The sequence below is a fragment of the Phacochoerus africanus genome, chromosome 1, assembly GCF_016906955.1.
Source record: "Phacochoerus africanus isolate WHEZ1 chromosome 1, ROS_Pafr_v1, whole genome shotgun sequence".
NCBI classification, from domain to species: domain Eukaryota; kingdom Metazoa; phylum Chordata; class Mammalia; order Artiodactyla; family Suidae; genus Phacochoerus; species Phacochoerus africanus.
Window position 1 is genome coordinate 766,537 of NC_062544.1, and position 19,746 is coordinate 786,282.

General features: G+C 61.3%; 1 protein-coding gene across 2 annotated transcripts in view; it reads right to left on the reverse strand.

Moving 5' to 3' along the window:
* Positions 1–12,325: 12,325 nt before the first annotated feature.
* Positions 12,326–19,746, reverse strand: part of LPCAT1 (lysophosphatidylcholine acyltransferase 1) — a 39,396-nt gene continuing 31,975 nt past the window's right edge. For both annotated transcript variants that reach the window (XM_047757741.1, XM_047758531.1), the window contains exons 10-14: positions 19,348–19,473; positions 18,442–18,595; positions 18,067–18,165; positions 15,054–15,195; positions 12,326–14,105 (exon numbers count right to left, since the gene is read on the reverse strand). In XM_047757741.1, the coding sequence (XP_047613697.1) occupies positions 13,921–14,105; positions 15,054–15,195; positions 18,067–18,165; positions 18,442–18,595; positions 19,348–19,473 (706 nt within the window). In that variant the 3' untranslated portion in view covers positions 12,326–13,920. The remainder of the gene's footprint in view (positions 14,106–15,053; positions 15,196–18,066; positions 18,166–18,441; positions 18,596–19,347; positions 19,474–19,746) is intronic.

The window sequence follows — 19,746 nt, forward strand, 5'->3', positions numbered from 1 at the left end:
TGGGACCCGACCGCTGGGTCTCAGCGAGGGCGCCAGTCTGCTGTCCGCAGCAGCGCGCTCTGCCCCAGGCCTTGCACGTCCGGGGCCTGGGGCGCCTGGGAGAGGGGCACACTGCCGGGTCCCAGGCCTCTTAGGACGGAGACGGGTGGCTTTCTGTCTTCCTCTCACCCTAAACTGCAGCCCCTGTGGCTGCAGCACGCACCAGCATCTGCCTTGGGGGGCTCCCACAGCCCAGCCTCCGCTGAGCCCCAGTGAAGCCCGGCGGAGCAGTCGGTGGCGGGGAGGGAGCTGGGCGGGACGCGCGGGCACAGCACGGGGTCCAGGGCGCCGAGCTGGTCTTGCCTATGCTTCTCTTCCCCCTGCGGCTGCCTAGACCCTTCTACCCAGATGTCCGTCGCCTTCTCCCCCTCCCCTGCAGCCACCCCTCCCGAGGTCCCGTGCCCTGAGGACACCCTGGACCGGCCCGATCCCACTGGGAGCTGGGGCGGAGCGGGCGGGGATCCTACACTGGGTCCTGCCCCCGTCCCTAGCGCCTGGTGACCCCTACCCGCCCCTGACGAGCAGACTCACGCCGCGCCTGGGGTCTCAGCCTTCTCTGCTCTGGCCCCCGCGTACTGCCTCAGGGCCGCGAGGTACTTGATTGCCGCCCGGATCCGGGCTGCCCAGACGCGGGTCCTTCTGCGTCCCAGGGAGCCGCTCCCGCGCAGGAGCGCAGGAGCTGATCGAGTCCGCAAGGAGCGGAGCCTCCGGGCGCGTTGCCCTTATCGAGCGCAAGGGGTCGAATCTCTCTCGCATTGGAAAACGATTTCCCCGACGGTCCGGCTGGAAAGCCACAGCGGTCGATACAGCTTCAGCCGAGATGCCCCAGCAGGGCCGTTCACTCACGATCCGGAGGAATGGAGTCCCCAGGCCACCGGGCAGGCCCAGGACCTGCGGTGCCGGATGGCATCAAGGTAGGCGGCCGCCCTGGCTCTGCACCTTGCAGGCCCCGTTGACCCAAGCCCAGCTGCTTGTCCCCCGCCCATCTAGGGTAAGCTCCACACAGGCCGACTCTGCACCCTATCTGGGCCACCTGTCCCTGCTCCGCAGAGTCACCCAAGCCATGGCCCTCTGCTGGGCGCGCAGAGCGCCCATCAGCCCCGCCTCACCCTGGAGACCACGCCCCACTGCCTCCCACAGCCTCCTGGCCGGGGGCTGGTGCCCTGGACAGGGCTGTGCCGGCTCTCAGCTGGACTGAGGCCCGACGGCAGGGCCCGGAGCCCAGGCCCCTCTGGCTGCCACAGCAAAGTGCCCGGCTGGGCAGCTGCTGGGCCTGGACATGAGTGTCACAGCTTGGAGGCTGGAAGTCAGGTCCCCACATGGCAGAGGGACACGGAAGCGCCCTGGAGTCTTTCATAAGAGCCCTGGTGCCATTCGCGAGGCTCAGCCCTGCGACCTCTCACCCCCCAGAGGCCCACTTCCTGGGACCATCGCACGGTTAGGGTCTCAACACGAATTTGGGGATGCAGTCTGTCCCGTACCTGCGAGGAGGTGATGGGATTTCAGGAGATGGGGACGTGCCGCCTTGATCCTGAAGTGCACCCATCACGCCGCAGCGGCCGTCTCTCCCCGCAGATGCTCCCTGTCAGGGAAAAGGACTCGCCTGCGGTCACAGCCCACGGGCAGAGCCAGTGAGTTCAGAGCTCGGATGTGCGCGTTGGAAGCGCACACACCTGGCTGGGGAGCGGACCCTGTGGGGGCAGCATCCTCTGCAGACACAGGCGGGAGTGACCCGTCACAGTGGCGGCTCCCATGTGGCCACGGGGTGACCACGCTCATCTGACCCGCCTCCAGGATCCCCCCCCCCCCCGCACAACCCCCACTCCTAACAGCGACCTAGGATGGAGCCCTGGCTGTTTGCAAACAGAATGACCTCGGGAGCTGGCCCGTAGCCTGGCACAGAAGACAGCAACCGTGAGCAGCCGTGAGCTGCCAGCTCCTGGCGCCTGCCTCTCCTGCCAGGGTCCTCCCCTCGGCACCTGCACGGGCAGAACCAGGGGTTAAGAGCTGATTAGGTGGCTGGCATGCATGTGAGTGTGCACACATGCGTGCGTGTGTGCACGCAGGTGCTTGTGCACATGTGTGTGTGATCTGGGAACAGGCCCCGCCCTGACGCCTCTGTTTAGCTGGTTCCCTCTGTGAAAGCCTCAGCTCCAGGGAAGCCACATTCTGGGGACCTGGCTGAGAATTTCAGCACCTCTCTCCGGGGACTCAGGTGAACCCACAACCCAGAGGAAGAGGAGCAGCTTAGGACACGAGGTCATGGCAGCCCAGCCCTGTCTGACCTGGACGCACAAAGACTGGGACAGGGACAGAGATGGTTTGGGAGCACCGGCTTCTGGGGTCCTGGTGCTTTTAGTGGGAGGGGGCCCTCGGGTAGTGCTGAGGAGGCTGGGAGAGGACGCCGCTCCCAGGACGCTGCAGGGCACGTGGGGACAGTGCAGGCCTCGCTCCCTCCGGCTGTGCTTTAGACTGAAGTGGACAAGCAGACCCGTGGCACCTGGTCCCTGGTGGGGCACTGGGCTCGGAGCCCATGGGGACATCTGTGTAGCAGCTCCCTCACCCCCAGCCCTGTGCCACCTCCTTCAGCCGTAGCCTCGAGGGAAGACAGGCTGCCAGGTAGCGAGTGGCCGGACCAGGCCTGACCTCAGGGGGGCAGGTCGCAGGATGGTCAGGCGGTGGCCTGGGCTCCGTCCTCCTGTCTGCTTGCTGATCGCCCTCTCCCAGTGTGGGCAGGACCAGCATAACCCTCGCTTCAGGCAGCGACCCTCGGGGCAGCATGCGGTTCTCTGCCAGGCCAGGGCTTCAAGGAGGCGAGCAGAGGAAAGAAAAGTCGCCAGCTTTTCTCTCCGGGAAGAGCTGCCGCCACAGCGTTTCGGGTGTTCTGTGCTGCGACGTCCCTAAGGTTGCTCGCTCTGCAACCCCGAGCTCCTCACTGCCCACGGCTGGGAGCCCAAGACCGCCCCCCACACAGCTCGGTCAGGCCCGGGGCTGCGCCTCAGCGCTGGGGCAGCCCCCTCCCGCCCCATCCCAAGTTCTCGTTCTCAGCAGGAGGTCGCTCTGTGTGTAGCTCGCCCGCAGTGGCTGGTGTTCTGCCTGGTGCCCTGGGGCTGCTCTAGCAGAACCCCGCAGACTCGGCCGCTCACACTGCAGAGTCTTGTTCCTCTCGGTCCGGGGCCGGACGTCCAGGGTCAGGGCGCTGGCGTCAGCAGGGGTGGTGGAGTCCAGAGTGAGCACACTGTCTGGTCTCTGCTTATGAGGGCACCCGTGCCATCCTGGGGCCCCACCCTCGTGACCCAGTCACCTGCCAAGGTCCCACCTCCTGATGCACCCTCCGGGGGATCGGCCTTCAGCCCAGGGCGTTCAGTCTGCGGGAAGGGACAGTTCCAGACGGGGGGCTTCAGGTGTTTGATCTGAGCTAAACGTTAGGATATCATTATCTTTCTCGGAACTGTTTCGTTCTCCCTTGAGTTAATAACTGCCTGCCTTTTCACGGGTTAATTTTCCACGTTCCTGCCATGAGTTCATCTCCAAACCCTGTAACAGGTGGGACCCGCTCCCCGCACCCTGCACCACGGGAGGCACCTGCCAGCGCCCACGGTCTCGTCATCGTTGTTGCTGCTATCATCTGGGGCCTCCTGCCTCCTCGCGCCCACATGGACCGCTGGCCCTCCAGCCAGCCCTGCTGCCCCCAGGCTGTCCTGGCGTTTCTGGAGTCTCTCTGAGCCCCATGTCATCTGCGGTGTGTTTTGTTATCCTGGCATCACTGCTGCTCTCAGCACCATGAGGGGGAAGCCAGGATCTGCCTCCCAGAGCCCTCCCTGCTGGTCCCGGGCCAGACTTCGCCCGAGAGCGGCCGTCACGAGCGACAAGGATGCTGGAGGAGGAGGGGGGCGGGTCTCCTCCAGCTGAGCCGCAGAGGCAGGCGTGGGACGCGCTCAGTCTCTTCAGGGGCACCTGCTCTGCCCGGGGCACTTGCTGGTGACACTCAGCCCCCATTCTGCCACTGATCTCTGCCTGGAGAAACCGACACAGGCCCCAGTGTGTGCTGCAGTCACCCCGCTCCCCCACTACTTGGCAAAAAACATAGGAGGCTGTTTCCTTAGATGAGGCAGGGACAGAGGCACGCCGTGACTGTCTCATCTCCGCAGGACAGCCACTCCGCAGGACAGTCACCTTCAGTCGCAGGGCCACTCCACAGCATTCTGCCTTGGCCCCTAAAGCAACGGCATCGCTTGAATCAACCCGTGAGCAGGAAACGAACACGGAGCTGCCTCGCCGAGGCCCAGGCCCGCTGAAGATCCGCAAAGGGCCGTTCGGAAGCTCTGAAGCCGGCCCTCTGGGTGACGCTTCTCCGGGTCTGCTGGTCTGGGGCCGTCACGACCCACGGACAGAGCGAAAGGCCAGGGGCTGCGTCCTGGGTCCCACCCTGATCAGGTTTCCCACCTAGCCAGCACCGCCTTGAGCTTTTGAGGCTCAGAAAACACAACTGGAGCAGCCTCTCGGCCCCTGTTCCCCAATCATTTGTAGAGTTCTGTTTGGAGGGAGGCCCAGAGCAAGAGGCCCTGCCAGGAGGTACCATGGGTCCCCAAAGCACCTGCATGGGCCAACGCATCACCCAGAGCGTGGGTCTGGGAGCAGGTCTGGGGTGGGGCCTGGGCACCTGCATTCCTAAAAGCTACCCTGATGCTGCTGCTGGCTCAGGGGCCATGCTGAGAATCACTGACTGGGCAGGACCCATGGGGTGTGGAAGATTCTGGAAGATTGCTGGGTGGAGCCTCCGGATGCCCTTCAGGGGCTCAGTGCCGGCACTGGGAGTTTTGGAGAAGAGCCAACATTCTTCTGAAAATCCTCCTTCTCCTTTAGAATAAGTATCAGCGGAACCATTGCAGAAACTCACGGAACTCCCGTTGGCACATAAGCTGAGCTGTCCCTCGAACATGAACCCACCACCCCGGAAAGCTGGATGCAGATGATTCCCTGTCATCATCGGGAGGCCGCATGTGCTCTCACAGGCTGAGCAGGTGCTGGGGACACATCCAAGCTGCCGGAACAGGTGCCCCCAGAACCCATGCCTGGGCGGCACAGGCGTCTCTTACGGCCATGGCTGCGGACGCTGGACCCCACCGTGTCCCGACCCCACTGGGAAGGGGACGGCTGACGGCCACTCTCAGGGGAGGGTCTTCTGGGGGCGAACGGGACGGCTGACGGCCACTCTCAGGGGAGGGTCTTCCTGGGGGCATGTGCGCAGCACAGGGGCCGCTCCTTAGCCCAGGAGGGGAGACGCTCACACTACAGCTACCGTTTGTGTCGTAAGAGACCTCAAGAAAATTGGGAAATCGATGACAAGAACTGGTTACATAATCATGTGTGTGGAAGATCTTAATGAATCTACGAAACAACCGCTGAGCTAACAGGTGAATGGAGACGATCGCAGGAATCATGGGAGTGGACTGTGTTTCTATACAGCAGCAGCAGCAAAGAACTGGGCCGTAAAGGGTAAGGTAATTCCATTTACAGCAGTGTCCCGGACAAACTGCTTAGGCATAACATGCCAGATGCCAAGGCTGACACCCAGACTCCCCGCTGGAGGGAGAGGCCAGAGCACCACGCCCAAGACCCAAAGGCCCACGGGCGCCAAGATGTTAATTCTGCTCAAACGGACCACAGATTCCACCGAATCCCAACCAAAATTCTAACTGGCTCTTTTGAAGAGCTCCACCCATTGGTTCTGAAATGAACAAGGACCCGGAGTAGCCAAAACGACGATGCTGAGACAGAACAAGACCGGAGGACCAAGGAAACGATTGTAATCCCGCGGCGGCGGGCGACGTGCCTTATTTTCTGTCACTATCCTGCCCCTGTGCCCTCCGCCGTAACTGACACACAGCAAGGGCACAGCTTGTGAGGCTGACCATGTAGCCAGGGGCACTGTGGGGACAAAGTCCTCACGCCCTGTGTGTCCATCTATACCCACCCCGCCAGGCCGCCGCCATCCGCTGACCCCGGGGCCGGTCGTTCTTCTGGATTCGACAGACAGGCAGCCCCCCGGGAAGTGCCCCCGGGGATCCCCTCCTGCTGCTCAGCACATTCGAGGCGACTCGCTCATTGCAGGAGTCCGTGAGCTCTTCCTTTTTTTCTTTTTAGGGCCACACCCGCAGCCTGTGGGGGGATCTCAGGCTAGGTGTTGAATCGGAGCTACTGCTGCCGGCCTACGCCACAGCTGCAGCTGTGCAGGATCCAAGCCGCATCTGCGACCCACACCACAGCTCTCGGCAACGCTGGATCCTTAACCCACTGAGCGAGACCAGGGATCGGATCGAACCTGCAGCCTCATGCTTCCTAGTTGGATTCGCGTCCGCTGCGCCCCGACGGGAGCGCCAGTGAGCGCTTTCTCCTTGCTGAGCGTATTCCGAGATAAAGCCACCCAGACATTCGCGCACAGGTCTCTGCTTCCATCCCTCCTGAGTCAGTGCCGAGCTGGCGGACAGCTGCGGCATTGGGCCGGTGTGTGTTTAACTGCTTTTAAAAGCTGCCACGTTGTTCTGTAGAGTGCTGCGCCCGCCCGGCACCCCCACGCCCGGCGTCCGCCCTTGGGACGGCCAGGGCTCTTCCCCAGGTCAGCCCTTCTTCCGCCAGCCGAGCGGGAGGAGCTTGCGCGCTGGTGCGATTCCGCACTTCGCCACGGAAGGAAGAGCTGAGCGGTCCCTGCACGTGTTCCTGCGCTGGGGCCAAGTGGCTGTTCAAGTCTTTTGCACACGTGGGTTGTTTGTTTAGTATATCGCGTGGCTATGCCGTGATTGAGTTTGGGGAGTTCTTCGCGTATTCCGGATCCAAGTCCTTTGTCAGACAGGCGCTTTGCGAACGTTCCCTTGGGCTGTCTTCTCGTTCTCTTAATAGACAGAGTCTTTGGAAGATCAGAAGGTGTTAATTGCGATGAAGCCCAACTTACCAATTTTTTTCTTTTATGAATCTTGCATTTAGTGCTGTATTCGAGAAATTTTTACTCAACCCAAGATCACACAAAGTTTCTCCTGAATTTTCCTCTAAGAGTTTGAAAGTTTAGGTTGTACCTCTATGTATGTGGTCCATTTTATTTTGTTTTTAAATTTTTTTGTTGGGCAATGCTGTGCCAGTCTGTGCTGTGCAGCAGAGTGACCCGTCATGCAATTATATATTCTTTTTACAAATATTCCTTTCCATCCTGCCCCTCCTGGGCGAGTGGATCGAGTCCGTGTGCTGCCCTTTCTAAATGGAGCTGTTTGCACATAAGCTCGTTTTGAAGAACACGGCGCCGGGCACGGATCAGTCTCGCGCCCTCCCTGCGGGTCACGGGGAGCACAGACGGGGGATGGTCTCAGTCCGTGTGGCGTCTTCCCGTCCTTCTCCTCGAGGCTGTCTTGTCGGGTGCAGCTGTCGGGGCTGTCGCAGCCCCGAGCGGACGCCCCCTCCCCCCGCGGCCTTGCCTAGACGCGCTAAGCCTCCTCTCTGCATCGGCCGGCACCCCCGCCCCCGATGGAGCGGGCGCCCTCTTCCTCGCGGCCGAAGTGTGTTTCTTCCAGGCGTCATGACTGGGTCTCGCTTTTACATCCAGTCTGACGATGGTGCCTCGTGTTGGGGGCGTTAGAGCCCTTAAGTGGCGCTGACATGGTCGGGTCGAATCCAGCACCTGCTCTGCTGTGTCCTGTCCCTGCGCCGCCTTGTCTGCTGCCCTCAGACGCAGCGGTCTTGGTCTGAAGGCCCACACGGTGCCTCCAGGTGCCTCCTGTGGCTCCGTGTCACCCTCGATGGCTTCACGCCCCTGCACACACGGTTAGGATGCATGGGGGCACGCCTGGTCACACCCCCCCACCTCTGGGTCATCGTCGTCCAGCACCCACCACCCCGTGTCCCGGACCCCAGCTGCGCCGTCGGTCTTGCTGTGGATAATCAGCCATCCTCGACGGAGGCGGAAATAATGAGAGAAAAGCATCTGTGTTTTACCTGAATGATGACCGCTTCTGAGCGTCCTCAGGCCGCTGCGTGGGTCCAGATTTCAACACGGAATCACTCTCCTTCTGCTCTAAGGACTTCCTTTCACTCTGTGTAGTGAGGTCTGCTGGCCAGTGATGACATTTTTTCAGGTTTCGTGTTTTAAAACATTTTTAATGCTCTGTCATGAAAGATGCTTCACTGAGTGAGGAATTCTAGATTCTTTTCCTTTGCAGATTTTACAGACTCTGCCGTACTGGCTTCTGTCATTTCTGGCAGGACATCTGCTGCCTGCGTGGAGGCGGCTTCCCTCCGCCCGACTTTCTCTGTCGCTGTCGATTTCAGCATTGGGTCACGATACACCTGCTGCGTTTCCTCCGACTCTGGGGCTCGCTCTTCACTGAGCTCCTTGAATCCCTGGGCTTAGAGTTGATATCAAATTTGGGAAAAGCATTTCTTTTCTTTTCTTTTCTTTTTTTTTTTGTCTTTTTGTCATTTTCTTGGGTCGCTCCGGCGGCACATGGAGGTTCCCAGGCGGGGTTGAATCGGAGCTGTAGCTGCCGGCCTACACCACAGCCACAGCAACGCAGGATCCGAGCCGCGTCTGCGACCTACACCACAGCTCACGGCAACGCCGGATCCTTAACCCACTGAGTAAGGCTGGGGATCGAACCTGCAACCTCATGGTTCCTCGTCGGATTCGTTAACCACTGAGCCCCGACGGGAACTCCTGGGAAACGTATTTCTTTCTTCAAATGCTTCTCTGTTTGCCCCTTTCCTGGGGACTCGGCAGCTTGGACGTCAGGCGACGAGAAGCCCACTCCTCACCTGCGCTCAGCTCCGTTTCCGTCTCTTTTCTCTGTCACTCTGAGCAGTTTGTACTGCTGCTCCTCGGGTTCGCTGGCGCTCTCTTCCGCAACGTCCAAGCCGCCCCGAACCCGACCAGGGGCTCTCACATCCCAAACATCTCTTCCTACCTGGAGGCTTTAGACTTGCGCCCTTTATGGGTTTTTTTTCTTCTTCTTCTTCTTCTTTTTTTTTTTTTTTTTTTTTTTTTTTTAGGGTCGTACCACGGCATATGGAGGTTTCTAGGCTTGGGGTCGAATCCGAGCTGTCGCTGCTGGTCTACACTACAGCCACAGCCACAGCCACATCTGCAACCTCCACCATAGCTCACAGCAACGCTGGATCCTTAAGCCACTGAGTGGGGCCAGGGATTGAACCTGCATCCTCAGGGACCCTGGTCAGATTCGTTTCTGCTGAGCCATGACAGCGGCCCCTAGGTCTGTGTCCTTTAAAAGACATCTTTCCTGCCTTGACTAACCGGGGTGCGTCTTGCTCCCAGCTGGCTTCGGAACGAGGACCCGGTGATACTGTGTCAGGGTCAGCGGTGCCCCTGCTGTCTGTCATTGGCCACCGCTGTCTGTTGCTCTTGATGTTAGGGGGTCTCTCTTGTCTTTCAGCATCGAGGTGACCTCCGACTGGATGCAGGCACTTGAAGGTCACCTTTGGGTGCTGGATCGCTGCACACGCTGCGTGTTCTGCAACTGCGGGCTGCAGGGAGGTTCCAAAGAGCTTGGTCAGCCTTGCAGGCCTTGCGTTTAGGCTTTGGCGGGGCTGCCCGAGGGCTGCAATCGTCACGATTCAGGCAAAACCCACCCGCCGCCGACGTTCAGGATGGAGGGGAACCATCTGCTCCCCCACCGTGGCTGGAGTAAAGCTGTGGAGGCGTTCACTTTCCTTTAGTTTAAAAGAAGGAGTGGAGGAGTTCCTGTCGCGGCTCAGCAGCTTAAGAACGTAGTCGCCGAGAGGATGCAGGTTCGATCCCTGGCCTCGCTCAGTGGTCAAGGATCCCGTGTTGCTGTGGCTGTGGTGTAGCTGGCAACTGTAGCTCCAATTCAGCCCTAGCCTGGGAACCTCCTTGTGCCGTGGGTGCGGCCCTAAAAAGCAGAGAAAAAAAGAAAAGAAGAAGAATGACTTGGAGCCTGAGCAGCTCCTGACAATTGCAGGCCAAGTCAGGCCCCTCACAGACCCCGCCAGGCTCCCGGCGGCTGGGGGCTGCAGGCTGGGTTCTGTCCCTGGGCACGGGTGTCTTCCTTTGGATGAAGAAATAGACCCTGGATGAGTTAAATATTTTGAGATTTATTGAGATTTACTCTCTGGCCAAGCCTCGAGCCCATTTGTCACCTGCTTCTCGTGCATTTTAAACGGCAATTAAATCAATCTGGAAAACGGGGTCATTGCAGATGCCTGCATAATTGCATCTCTCTCCCCGGTGGGTCTGTGGATCCCCGAGGGAGCGGCACTAAATCTCCAGCTAGCGTCGCGGATGCATTTAATTCCTCTTTTCATTCTGCCAGTGTTTGCTTAATACATGTTAAGCTACGTCGCTGGGCCGGGCGGCTGCAGGACGACTGTCCTCCAGCCGCACTGAACCCCGCCCCGCCGCGCGCTGTTTGCCTTTGACGCCGCGTCTGCGGCCGGCCCGTCCTAAAGGTCACGCTGTGAAATTGATCTCGCTCCGTCCAGTCTCAGGGTGACGTTTGCATGTTCACACAGTTCCCGTTTTGTTGTGTGTTTTAACTTCAGCATCTGCTTACACAGCACACATGGTGGGGTTTTTCTTTGTCTTAAAATTTGGTCCAGGATTTCCCTAGTGGCTCAGAGGGCTAAGGATCTGGCATCGCCACTCCCGTGGCTTGGGTTGGATCCCTTAGCTGGGAACTTCTGTGTGCCTTGGGCTCGGGCAAAAAAAATGGGTCTAGCCCATGTTGCGGGCCTTTAGTTTGTGAGGTAGTCGCTAGGGCGGGGACTTAACCTGCCGTTTGCTGTGTTCCACTCATGTTTTCCATCCTTTGGTGTTTGTTTTCACTTTTCTGGTTAGTTTGAGTGAAGTTATCATTTTAAACTACCCCATTTTATTTCTACCTGTGGCTTATGAGCCTGTTTTTATCTTGTTTCCTCTGGGACGTTTACATGTTTAAATTTTTTCCCCATCTCCCTTCAAACAGTGCTCATGCTCCCTGCGGGGCTGGACGTTTCTCTTTGGTCCACGGTAATGATTTTTCTCTGGAAGCTTTGAGGATGTTCTCTTACCAGAGGCTTCCAGAATTTGTTGTCAAGGGCCTTGCTGTATGTTTTAAAATTTGTATTTATTTATTTAATATGTCTGATTAGGGCCACAATAGTGGCATATGCAAGTTCCTAGGCCAGGCATCGAATCGGAGCAGCAGCTGCCGGCCTGCAGCGCAGCCACCGCAACAGGGATCCGAGCCGTGTCTTCGACCTACACCACAGCTCATGGCAACGTGGGATCCTCAACCACTGAGCGGGGCCAGGGATTGAACCTGCAGCCTCATGGTTTCTGGTCGGATTCACTTCCGTTGCGCCACAACCGGAACGTCCTGTCCCTGCGTCCCTTTCCTGGGACTCCAGTCACCTCTGCATCACTTGTGTCTCTCGCTCAGCTTTCCTTTGGTCTGTGCTCCCTGAGCCCACATGTCGCCACTCCTGGGTGCCACGTCTTTTCCCTCGCGTGTATCTCGGGTGGGCGGGCGTGGGCCTGCCTCTCTCCCAGACCACCCAGCGTGTGCAGCGGCTCGGGGAGGGGGCCCGGGGTGGACCGGGTCCCTCACCCAGAGCTGAGCGGCCCAGAGCAGGCGTGGGCCCAGGACTTGGCTCCGGCCCTGGGCATTGGCTTGTGACACAGCCCTCACCCCAGGGGGCGCGTGCTGGTCCTCATTTGAATACAGGTATGGATGTGCCCTCTCTGCCAGCACCGCCACCTGGTGGTTAAGGGCAGCCTGGCAGCCCCGACCCGTTTGGCGCAGGGCCGCTGCTCTGGCGCATCTCCTCCTCCCACCCGGGACCACACGCCCTGCCCCGGCCTCCCCGACTTACCCCTGCGACAGCATCCTCAGGGGCTGAGGCTGAAGCCGAGGCCACGCGCCCGTTTTCTCCCGCGCCGCTGTGGAGCGACGGCAGCCTTCAGACGCTTTTCCTAAACCCTCACGGACTTAACAGGACTGGATGCTCTGCTCCGCAAAGTGCGTGTTTCCCGTGCGTGTTTCACGGGGAGATTCTAGACGCCAACTCACCAGGCTGGCAAACAGTCTGCGAGGCTGAATTCTGTAAAACGCCAGCCACTGTCCATCCAGGCCACCCCCCCGCCACCCAGAGAGCTTTTTCTTCAGAATTTCACTGTTTTTCCCAAACACGAGGAAGCACGGAGAAACCTCAGCTAGATCAGCTCTCCCACCACTGAGGTCACGTCTGTGGTCTTTTTAATAAAAAACACATGCAACAAAACACATCCTCAAGTACATGAGACTTCACGTTTTATTCATTCCATCGAGAAGACAAGGCTCCTTTTGAGGGCCCCCCCAGGGCCCTGCAGGCGATGCCCCCCTCCCCCCACCCCCGGCTCCTCGACCCACAAAGGGTTCAAGTCCAAGCTCTGTACATTCACAGTTCTGAAGGCTCGTGATCACAAAAGAGAAAAGAGAATCCGGAGGAACGGACATCCATTCGAGGTCTGTTGATCAGAGATTTTTTCCTGAAAACGCAGAGGCATTTCATTCCAAAAACCCTTCATGCGCAGACGCGGGGCCGAGCCCCTTCTCCGAACATCTCAGGTCGTTCCCTCCTTCATGGCGGGTATGGGTTTTTCTCTTTTAAAAAGGAATCATCACGCATCCTACGGTCGCGAAAGCGCCTCTCGCTCCCAAGGCTGCTTTGGAAATCCTGTGTCCAGTGGGCCGAAGGCCCTGGAATGATGTCAGGTCCCCCCCACCTGCTGGCGGGAGGGGCGTCGGAATGAAGGAAGTTACAGGCTCATCTCTGCCCCCAGGAAGCCAGTAGCGTCTTCCCTGAACTTCCGCCCCGGTGGTCACTTGCTATGGATTTGCCCCCAAGAGAAAAGCCAGTCCTCTTAGGAATTCAAAAACCATTTCCCAAACAAAGCCAGGGGCTTTGCTTCAGGGAAAGAACTCGGCCTGTGGTCGTCATTGTGCTTTGAGGATAGGCTTCCAGTCCCCGAAAAAACTATCAAGGGGACAAAGGCAGCACCTGGCCCCCTCCCCTGACTCCGGAGGATGCCCAGAGGAACCCCGGGTGGAACGGGGAGGGGGAGGGGGGCAGAGCCACCGGCCGGGGGACACCTGGCCCGGGAGGCTTCCGCTCAGCTCACAGCCCGCGGCGCCAGGTCAGGCTCCCACTCGGGTGAAGTAGACGCGCTCCCACTGAAACAGAAACCCCAAGCTGGTCTATAGGGGTCTGGGAAGGGCGGCGCCAGCAGAGGGTGGCGCCCAACAGGGGGGGTCACCTGGCCCAGGGAGGCGGGAAGCGAACTCAAAGCCCCCAGCCTCTGGTTCTATCAAAATAGGGCCTGTAAATAAATATCCTCCGACCCTCAAAGGAAAATGAAGTAGAAAAACAATTTTCTTTTTATAAAAAAAATGCTGCATGTTTCCTGTAGTATCTAAATGAAGTTTATAAAATACTCATGAGCTCCTGCAAATATAGAAACATTTAAAAATCAGACGGCGGCTCTGCCCACAGACTCGGCGGCGGGGGGGCAGTCTTTGTGCTGGAGCCGGGGACACGGCCGCTCCTGTGCGTGGGGAGGCGCGGGCCGGCGCTGCCCGGGCCCCATGGTGGGTGGGAACAGAACCGGGGGCGGGTGGTGGCTGGCGGGGGGACCACAAGGCGGCGCCGGGCCCGGAGCTGCCCCCTGATCTCGAGGCCGGGCTGTGCGCCCCGATGGCTCCCCGACGAAATGACCCCGCGTCCCCGATGCCTGGGCCCAGGGGCAGGAAAGGGACAGCGTGGGGGAGGGCGAGCCCCAGCTGTCGTCACACAGGCAGGGCGGCGGCAGCCGGGGGGAGGCTGGTCTCTCCAGAACCTTCCATCCTAGTCCAGTTTCTTACGAAAAGGCTCCATTCCAGCGGCCGAGGGTTCGGGGCTGAAGTCGGCGCAGAAGCCATTGGGGGTGGGGGCCGGGAGCGGGTGCACGCAGCTCGGAGGGTGCGTCTGCTCGGGGTACAGGTGTTCCTCTGCAAAGTTGGGGTTCGCCTCCGCGAACCTCTTGAAGTCGTCTGCAAAGAAAGAGGCGCCTGGGTTATGGCCGCGGGGTGGCGCTGGGGGCTCTCCCGGGCCCCCCCTCACACTCCAGGGTGTCGTGGCGCATGGGGGCGCCCAGGAGGCTGCAGGAAGGACTGCGCTTCAGGGGTCTTGGCGGCGCCCCGTCACCGCCACGTCCTTTCGGCCACTTGGGCTTCGGGGAAACTAAAGGACGGTGTCTGGGATGTGCGTCGGTGCCGAGCCGGGGGCGGCGGGGGGGGGATCTTCCACCCCGGGGACATGCCTGGCACCCCAAGGCAGGCGCGTGGATGGGTGGGGGATGTGCTGGGGACACGGTGCACACGAGAGTCGCCCTGAGGGTCCCTGAGGGCCTACGAGGCTCTATGCCGTGTGTCCCCGGTGGCCCTGGGCCCGGTGTCGGGTGGGGTGCACCGAGGGCTTGGTGACGCCCAGTGGCCTGGGCGTAGGGCCCTGCAGGAGAGCAGGGGATGGGGCCGCGTCCCGGGAGAGTCTGCGCCGAGGCGGCGCTCACTGTACCGCCCGCCTCCAGCGCAGACAGCGCAGCCCGTGCCTGACATTTGGATGCAGTTTAAAAACACATCCAAACAAGACGTGAACGGTGACCTTTCCTGAGCAAACGTCTCCTCTCATCTTAGGGAGATTACGCGTTCATCTTGAACTGTCAACGGCCGGCGCGCGCAGCGGCCGCCTTCACGAGGCCTGGGTCCCCAGAGGGTTCAGGTCCCAGCCCCCAAGGACCTCGGCGGCCTGCTCTGTGTGGAGAGGAGACTCAGCAGGAAGGAGTCCCCACGGGCGGGCGTGGCCCTGTCCCGCCCCCGCAGCCCCTCCCCAGGGACCGAGGCCAGCGCTCAGCCCTGCCAGGTCCCCAGCATCTCCGTGCCGAGGGGAGCGTGTGCGCCCCCCACCCTGCACAGGCGGCGTCCCCGCCCCCGGCCACTCACCGAACGTGATCCTGCCCTTCTCCTCCTGGTCGATTGCCCGGAAGAGGCCGGTCACCGTCAGTTCGGCCACCCCCAAGGCGGTCTTGAGGATGCTGGACAGGGTGTCCTCGTCTATGCTGCCACCCTCCTGGGACCCGTACATCTGCAAGGCAGAGGCTAGTGGCACCCGCGGTCCCCGCCAGCCCCTGCTGTCCAGGGTGGCCGCCTCTCTGCATGGCGTCCCCAGCTCCTGGGCTCAGAATGGCTGGAACTCAGTTCCTCCACCCGCCCCGGGAGGGCTGGGCGCCTGGGGCAGGGCGGCAGCCGGGAGTTTCAATTCCCTGCTCTTCCGTTTTCAATCGACCAAGAGAGAGTGGTTCATACGCTGTAACCTAAGTTACATCCAGCTTTGGGTTGGGAGGCGTCCACTCAGACGCCCACCTGGATACACACACTGGGCTGTGACGCGCCATCACCAGCAAACCCAGCAGGTGAGGAGCCAGGCTGCACCCCCCTTCAGGAAGCCCTGGGGGACCCATGACGGCTGCTCCAGTGACCCTGCATCTCCCTTCCTGCCCCCTAATTCCCACTCCAATGCTTTACATTCGCCAATAATCGTGACCCCCCCCAGGCTCCCCCCCTCACCCCATAAAGGCAGAGCCCCGGATCCACACTCTCCCCCGTGGCCTGTGACCTCGCTGTGCCCTGCGTGCCGTGTACCCTCCAGGACCTGGGAGCAACGAGCCTCTTTTCGGAGCGCCCTGGAGTTCGCTGTCGCGGGCATCTCGCAGTCACAGGAAGAACCCCGGGCCCAGCGCGGCACTGGCTGTGGACCAGCTGAGGCCAGCAGCCCAGCCCTCACATCCCGCAGCCTTACCCTGACCCCTCCTCCTGCCCAGCTCTGGGGGCAGAGGCCCTGCCTCCTCGGAGTCGAGGAGGGGCTGCAGGAGAGCTGTGCGCGGAGGGGCTCTCCTCCCGTCTCCGTGACCTGGGGCCCCACCAGCCTGCGCCAACCCCCAGCTCTCTGGAGCGCACACTCTGCCCTCCCACCCAGAGGTGGGGCTCGCGCAGGGTGGGGCGGCTGTCCCCTGGTGGTGCTGAGCCCAGCAACACAACACGGACCTGCCACCACATCGACCTTCGGGGGTGGCAGACCCGCCAACCGCGCCCTTCCCCGGGGCCCGGCCCCCTTGGTGCAGGTCAGCCTGAGGCCTGGCAGTTCCCGAGTCCTCTCCATGCACGTCCCTTTCCACTCGGCCAAACATCTGCAGACTAAGCCCTCGGAGCTTCGGGGGCCCGTCAGGCGCGGCCAGACCCAGGCGTCCTCAGCCTCCCCCAGGCGGGCGTGTGGGACGAGCAGGTGCCGGCCCAGAGGCTGGGCTGTAACGCTGAGAGGACTGCTGCTTCCACCCCAGGGAGGGGCTCTGAGGCTTCCGTGTGCGAAGCTGCCGGGACGGCTGGGCTCCCGACGGAAGGACCCAGCCCTGGGGCGCCCTCCCTACCTGCGCTGGGGGATTTGCACCGTGCCCGTGGCTTCTGGTTTTACATACATCCTCAGCACGGGGGAGGCAACAGGACGCCTGCAGGCGCTACTGCGGAGACCGCGGCCAGCAGGTGTGCCGGGGAGTCCAAGGATCACGGTCACTAAAACGCTGCATCGGAACCGCCAGCCCGGGGGCACCTGGGTCACACAGGCACGTGTGCCTCTGGACAGCCTGTCCCCTCTCCCACCAGGTCGAGGGGCTGCCTGTCCAGCACGTGCCAGCCATGCGGGAGCCAAGGACTGTGAGCCTTCAGACCCCAGGTGGGGCTTGTGGGGACGTCCTCATGAGCAGGACAGGCCAGCACCACTGGTGGGGGTGGGGGGGTGTCTGGCCAGGGGGCCGTCTGCCACCCCAGGGCCCATGAAAGGCAATTTCTCAGCGAGTTACTGAGGCGGTCACTGCAGGGACCCCGTGTCTGTTAACCTTGGTGTCGGCTCCCGTGAGGGCAGGTTGCTGTGGAGAAGCACTGGGACCCCCCACCCGGCCCTGCCCCCAGCAGCCCCTACACCTGCCCCTCAGGCGGAGCCCTTTCAGCACCACCCAAAACAGGCAAGCCCGGCTCAGCGCTTTCACTGAGAAACAAGGCGACCTCCCCTCCAGCCACGGATGTCATAGCAGATTCTACTGGGTGACGGCAGAGAAGCTGATAGCGGGGCCCCTGGGGGTGTGTGGTGAAGGCAGGGCCAGCCATGGGGGTTGAGCCCACGGGCAGCCCTGGGAGGCACCTGCCCAGGCTGGAGGAAGGGCACAGGCTTTCCTAGAGGTCACCACCCAGTTAACGCCCCTGCGTAATCTGCAGAAGCCACCCTGCATCGTGGGGGAATCTCCCGCTGCGCCGGGGTCAGAAGTGAGCACAGGGCTTCCTGAGCTATACATCAGGTTCTTGTGAGTTGGGCTAATTTGAGTTGCGCCTGTGAGATGCATCCACAAGGAGACCCTGAGAGAATCACATCTCTAGGTGGGCAAAGCCTGCCCAGCTCCATCCTGGGTGACTGAGCGGGCTAGGCCAGCCCTGAGTGCAGCCAGGTGCATCTGCAGGTAGGCTGGGGCCCCATCACGGGCCTTCCCCAGAATCCCAGACTCACTGCACTGCAGGTGAAGGGCCTGGCTCCGGGCTACGCCGGGGCAGGCAGCTCCTCCGACCATAGGCCCTGCTCTCCTCTGGTCACAGGCTGACGGGGAGGCCGTGTGGGGAGGCTGATAAGACGCGGGCTGCGTGTGGTGGCGTGTGGTACCCCCGTCTCGCTCAGGTGCCCAGAACTCCCAAAGCCCCCACTCCAGGCCCTTCTGAGCGTGGAGCCCTAATTCCAGGCAGAAGCCACTCAGAGGAGACTTGTGGGCATTTTCACAAACAACAGCCAGACAGACACGTGAGACTAGCGGGCCGATGAGCTCACGGACGTGACAAGGGACTGTGAGGTGCACCGTGGCCTGACCTAACCTGTGTCTCACGTCCCCACGAGCTAAAGTCACGTAAACGCCACACTTGCCTTGAATGCCAGCTGGACGGTGTCCAGGGTCCGGGAGGGCCGGCACACGACGGACAAGGCGACCACGAATTCCCGCAGGTCCATCTCTCCGCTGCCGCTCTGGGGAGAGAGGCTTTCAGGTGACAGCCCCGCCACCTCCCGAGTGCACGAGTGGCCGTGATGTCCCAGGCCTTTCAGCTTCAAAACACCCCAAACTCCAGGCGTGTGTACCAGCAAAAGCTGACCTGTACTTTAACTGTGGGGGGCGCTGGGGGACAGGGAGGCGGGGACGAGGACAATGGTCTCCCTGCTCTGCTTCCAGAATCTTCTGAAGAACACACTGCTCAGAGGGGGACGGCGATGCCCTCCCCAGCCCCGGATCGGTGGTGGCCCTACCTCATCAAACAGGGAGAACAGGTCCTGCAGCGCCGCCGACTGGGGGACCTCCAGCTGAGCCGCAAACTCCGGGAGGGACACCCTCCCGCGGGGCTGCCTCCGAGCGCTTTCTGCGTGTCTGTCCAGACCTTGCTCGAGCTTTTCTGGTTTTAGACTAAACAAAAAACGAGGGAGCACGTTCTCGTCGTGGCTCGGCAGTAACAAACCCAACTAGGATCCATGAGGACTTGGGTTCGATCCCTGGCCTCGCTCAGTGGGTTAAGGATCTGGCATTGCCGAGAGCTGTGGTGTAGGTCCCAGACGCGGCTCGGATTCTGCATTGCTGTGAGCTGTGGTGTAGGCAGGCGGCTGTACCTCCGATTTGACCCGTACCCTGGGAACTTCCATATGCTGTGGGTACGGCCCTCAAAAGACAAAAAAAAAAAAAGAGGGAAAGATTTTCACTAAATTACAGGATGCTGAGGACGGGAGCTGTTCTGGTCTGTCTGAAGACTCAGTGAAACGCTACACAACTGTTCACAGCCTGAGCAGCAGCCAGTGCTCAAGACGAGGGCGCTGCCAGGAACGTGGAGGCGTGAGCGGGCCCTGCGCCCCCTCGCCCCTCAGGTGCAGGAGGGGTGTCCATATAGACGGCTGTGCGGCCACAAAGGGTTTAGGACGCTTATGCTGCGTGAAAGAAGCTGTTACTGGAGAAAAGGAAAAACCCAAACCTCAGAAAAAGCACAATTACCTCCAGCTCGGTCACCAGGTGCCCGGGGCGGGGGAGACCCCACGAGGGCCTGGCGGAAGTGTCCGCTGGTACAAAGCCTCTCCCCTCCGCCCAGCACGACACCCGCCCGCGCCCAGGGCCCAGCCTGGAGGGAGCTGCGTCTCCCCCGAGCGTCCAGGGGAAGGGCCGGGACTCACCCCAGGCCCCTCACCAGCCGGGCAAACTCCAGCAGGCATGTGTCCGCGGGGAGACGGAGCTGGCCTTCCGCCAGGGCCAGCTGGCAGTCCTCAAAAGTGTAGTCGGTCACAGAGACGCCCAGGGCCCTGCGAGAGAGGAGGGCCCGGGTCAGCCGCCCCACGGCCCCTCGCGGCAGCGGACCCAGGGGGATGCCCGGGGCGAGGGGCTGCCGGGGCGTCGGCAGAGGCCCTGCCCGGAGCGTCCCTCGAGTTCGCTCCAGGGCCACCGTGACGGCAGAAATCCCCACAGCCGGGCCCACTGCCGCCCCACGTCCCACCTCCGGGCCCGCGAGCCATCTACGCTGGGGGCTGGTCTGTCCGCCAAAACGCGGGCACGTTCGTAAGGAGATGCTGCCCGCC